The 5,000-nt window shown below is 46.5% G+C and overlaps 1 protein-coding gene across 2 annotated transcripts in view; it reads right to left on the bottom strand.

Moving 5' to 3' along the window:
* The window catches only part of corin (corin, serine peptidase), a 32,149-nt gene that overhangs the window by 526 nt on the left and 26,623 nt on the right, over positions 1–5,000 (bottom strand). For both annotated transcript variants that reach the window (XM_079491692.1, XM_079491693.1), the window contains exons 20-24: positions 4,928–5,000; positions 4,184–4,346; positions 2,877–2,985; positions 1,778–1,911; positions 1–1,222 (exon numbers count right to left, since the gene is read on the bottom strand). The exon at positions 1–1,222 is cut by the window's left edge and continues 526 nt beyond it; the exon at positions 4,928–5,000 is cut by the window's right edge and continues 162 nt beyond it. In XM_079491692.1, coding sequence (XP_079347818.1) covers positions 1,037–1,222; positions 1,778–1,911; positions 2,877–2,985; positions 4,184–4,346; positions 4,928–5,000 — 665 coding nt within the window. In that variant the 3' untranslated portion in view covers positions 1–1,036. The remainder of the gene's footprint in view (positions 1,223–1,777; positions 1,912–2,876; positions 2,986–4,183; positions 4,347–4,927) is intronic.

The raw sequence follows: 5,000 nt of genomic DNA, 5'->3' as shown, positions 1-5,000 counted from the left end.
ACAACTTTGATGATGGAGAGGCCTCAGGGCCGCTATATTTCCACACTCACTCCAGAGGGCCACATTGCATACTGTCGGGCAGAAACCGCTTATATTTGTATTGGAACTTTTTTTCGTAAATGAATGCCCTACTATGTCATTCTACAGTATGTCACACAAAAGAAGCGAAAATAGCTCATCTATAAGTTCAAAACAAGTGTTGCGAACTTCGCAACGTTTGCCGCGGCAACTCGCTGGCTTTGGCTCGCTCTGTGGTGTCTCTCGTGGCTGAAGTTCGCTCGAGGCGGCACGCCTCCGTCGCGGTCTAAAGGTGACTTCAGACCAAACAAGACTAGTCAAAGATGGCTTAAAACTGCAACAGACTAGCATTTCTTTTATCAGCACAAAACCAGACATTATTTTCCCCCATGCAAATTGCAGAAAGCAGCCAGCAGCACTGGTTTGCAGTGTTGCCAGGTCTGCTTATTTATATACTTTTGGCTAGTTTTCAGGTAACATAGCTTAATATTCATCATAGTTGCCCGTTGCTTTATTGTTTAGGCTTATTTCCGAGTCTCCTGCCGACAAGCTCGCGACACTTTCAAACTGTCCGACAGCCGACGTTCTGTGCAATGTGGAGTTGGCTTAAAACGATAGGGCATAAAATGAGTGTCCTGGTGTCTGGGAGGACAGGGCCCTGGTGTCTGGGAGGACATGTCAATTTAGACCCTGGCGTCTGGGAGGACAGGGTCCTTGTGTCTGGGAAGACAGGGTCCTGGTGTTTGGGAGGACAGGGTCCATTTGTTTCCATTTGTACTGGATCAAAAGAGTTAACAGTTTGGGGTGTTCAAATCCCACACGACGAAGGTTACGGACTGCAGCTTTTTAAAAGTCTTTTAAAATGTTATAATTTCTTTGAGAGACGTTGTTTGTTTGTTTGTTTGTTTGTTTTCACGTAACATGAGACGACAAAAACAGTCAAACATTTTACAATTGAGAACACTGTGAGTGTGTGTGATCTGTGTGCGTGCAGTGTGCATGCGTGCATGTGTGTGCACTAGTCCAGCTTGTACGTGCGTAGGTACATGTGCGTGTGTATCCAGTCAGTGAAGTGCGTCACGTTGGAGTAGACTCCCGGTCCCAGGACCTTACTGAAGCAGACGGACCCCCAGGAGGTCAGCCCGAACAGGACCCAGCGCCCCGACGAGGGCTCCGCGCACACCAAGGGACCCCCGCTGTCCCCCTGAGAACACACAGACGCACGCACGCACGCACGCACGCACGCACGCACGCACGCACGCACGCACGCACGCACGCACGCACGCACGCACGCACGCACGCACGCACGCACGCACGCACGCACGCACGCACGCACGCACGCACGCACGCACGCACGCACGCACGCACGCACGCACGCACGCACGCACGCACGCACGCACGCACGCACGCACGCACGCACACACACACACACACACACACACACACACACACACACACACACACACACACACACACACACACACACACACACACACACACACACACACACACACACACACACACACACACACAAAGTATTACTATACTTGTGACAACAAGTAGCCTAAAGCTGAAAAACTGACTAACAAGCGGCAACTTGTAGATCAGCTTTTGTATGAGCTTGTAGATCAGCTATTATATTGTATGAGCTTGTAGATCAACTATTTTCCCGTGCTAAGTAATGGAGAGGAGAGGAGAGGAGGAGAGGAGAGGAGAGGAGAGGAGAGGAGAGGAGAGGAGAGGAGAGGAGAGCTCTTACCATACAGGAGTCTACGGAGCCGGCTTCGTATCCTGCACACAGCATTCTGCTGGTGATGGTCTTCATGTCGAAGTAAGACTGGCACTGGGCCATGGAGATGATGCGAACCTCACCCTCCTGGAGCTTGAATGGCACTGGAGACAGACACGCACGCACACACACACACACACACGCACGCACACATAATTTACAATTTACAATTAGTCTTACAGTAAGCAAGAACAACACATGGAAATACCTCAAATACATAGAAATAGTCATCAAGGATCATAACCACAGTAACAGTAGAATATATAACAGTAGAATATATATAAACATAGGATCATAAGAAAGCTAAGAACCTAGCATCCATCTAACAGTAGACTATCTGTACAGTGAACCTATTATGTATACAATATATATAGCGAGACTTAGTGAGACTTCAAGGCAGCAACACATCACTCTTCCATGGGCTATAGACCGTAAGGATATGAAGCAATATAGAACTGGGCTGCTGGGCATAACGGGCAAAGGATAAGGGATCTCTTAAAGGCAATGGCATGGTGATTGGTTTAATTATTGTAACGCCCAAACCAACAATGGTAACCAAAATACCAACTTTAGTGTGGGAACACCCCTTCCCCACTGCAAAATCCCCAAATTGTGTATTTAGAAAGCTCGAACGAAAATGGAGCCCTTAGTCTGCTAACCACAGAGCAAAGACGGGCAGTCGGTAGGCCAATCAGAGGCAGGCGGGGGAGGGTCTTTACCGGACCGGGCCGTAGTATTGAATCACACTGGGAATCCAGGCGTGTTTGTAGTGGAGGAAGTGAGAGAGAGGCTGCCCCCTGAACCATTGTGAAGTCTCCTTGTGGAGCGGAGGGGAAATACACTTGTAGTTTGTAATACACACAGATAATGAATGGAATTGAATTGAATCAAATTGATAAGGAAATTGGCATTTGAAAATAAACAAAATTAAATTCTGTCCATTTCTAAATAAGTCATTGTATTGTGTGTGTGTGTGCGTGTGCGTGTGCGTGTGCGTGTGCGTGTGTGTGTGTGTGTGTGTGTGCGCGTGCGTGCGTGCGCGTGCGTGTGTGTGTGTGTGTGCACTCACTCCTGTTTCCCATGTGACCCCATCCAGTGATGTAACAGTACGAATCAGGAAGTGGAAGTTCTCCCGCTCGAGGCAGACACACCGGCCTGACGTGTGATGTCACTTCCACCTGGAAGCACACACATCATGATGTCACTGTGATGTCACTATGTCGTCATTGTGATTTTAACTATGATGTCATTGTGATGTCACTATGATGTCATTGTGATGTCACTATGATGTCATTGTAATGCCACTATGATGTCATTGTGATGTCACTGTGATGTCATTGTGATGTCACTATGATGTCATTGTAATGCCACTATGATGTCATTGTGATGTCACTATGATGACATTGTAATGCCACTATGATGTCATTGTGATGTCACTATGATGACATTGTAATGCCACTATGATGTCATTGTGATGTCACTATGATGACATTGTAATGCCACTATGCTGTCATTGTAATGCCACTATGATGTCATTGTGATGACTAATAGTCAATAGTTTTGACTATTTGGAGCATTCATCAAGTGATACGTCCCAAACTGTTCCTCATTAACCTAAAATTAGAGAATTGTAAGCTTTCAGAGAATATTTAATTTATGAAAATAAATCAATTGCCTAAACAGCCATATACAGTATTGCGGCATTCACACACTGCTATATTTGTCGCTGTGTAAAATCTGTTGCTCACACGGCCGTGACGTCATCAAGAGTGCGTCCGTAGTGACGTGTGTCATTGCAGCTACAGTTGTGGCTTTGGCTCAGGTTCAATTTGTATGCTTTGTAGCTTTTGCAGAAGCTACAAACCTTCGGGTGTATCTTCGTATCTTCACGTCGCTGGCTTCCATTGACAATGTATCTTTGCATATGCCCGTGTGAACGCAATATAAAAGTTTCACCAGATAATTTCACTGATCGTTAGGGTTACTCGATCGTCACCAGCCTCTGTGTCCAGCTCTATGATGCTGATGTCATAGTGATGTCATAGTGATGTCATAGTTACCTCTGTGTCCAGCTCTATGACGCTGATGTCATAGTGATGTCATAGTTACCTCTGTGTCCAGCTCTATCACGCTGATGTCATAGTGATGTCATAGTTACCTCTGTGTGCAGCTATATGACACTGATGTCATAGTGATGTCATAGTGATGTCATAGTTACCTCTGTGTCCAGCTCTATCACGCTGATGTCATAGTGATGTCATAGTTACCTATGTGTGCAGCTCTATGACGCTGATGTCATAGTGATGTCATAGTTACCTCTGTGTCCAGCTCTATGACGCTGATGTCATAGTGATGTCATAGTGATGTCATAGTTACCTCTGTCTCCAGCTCTATGACGCTGATGTCATAGTCCACCACAGCGCGGTTGTAGCGTGGGTGAACGATAATGGAACGCACCGCTCTGGTCTGGCTGTGTGCGCCTGGGTGGTCCAGGTTGTTTATACCTAACACCACCTTCCATAGGTTGGCACTCTCTCTCCTGAGAGAGAGAGAGAGAGAGAGAGAGAGAGGGAGAGAGAGCACATGTGATGTCAGTTCATATTCCACAGACATTAAGAAACAACCCAAGATGACCAGCTATCAAGAAAATAAATATTTAGTTTTAATCAAGTAATATCCTTTATGAAATAGATACACAACTAGAAATGCACTGTCGAGCTGCCAACTTGCGCTTCGCACACAAGTTGGCCATGAATGGCCTACTTGTGCGCAAGCAGAGCGAGCAAATTACTTCTGACTCTTGTCAACTTATACCGTCCCTCCCTATATACAACTTAGGAAATAGAGTTTGTATGTCATCCACATATGTATGTATGTTTTACACAACGACGCCACAAACATAGGGAGCCAATCCAATCGGTCGAGGGGCCACCGACATAGAGAGACACCTCCCTGACATTATCGCCGGGACATTTTGTAAGAGACGATTTTAAGATGACCCCATGTTATTCTCCATAGAGAAAAAATGTCTGCGAAACCCCTTAATTGGAACCAGGGGATGAGCGAGTGACACCAGGACTTCGGCGCTCTATTGCCCAGCGTCGACCAGTAAGAACTCACCCCTCGAAGCAGTGGGCGACGGTCAGCGCCCAGCGTCGACCAATCAAAACGCAGCCACAGATGTGTCCACTGT

The sequence above is a fragment of the Electrona antarctica genome (assembly GCF_951216825.1).
Source record: "Electrona antarctica genome assembly, chromosome: 21".
NCBI classification, from domain to species: Eukaryota; Metazoa; Chordata; class Actinopteri; order Myctophiformes; family Myctophidae; genus Electrona; species Electrona antarctica.
The sequence above is the reverse complement of the archived record's forward strand: the minus strand, read 5'-3'. Positions and strand labels throughout refer to the sequence as shown.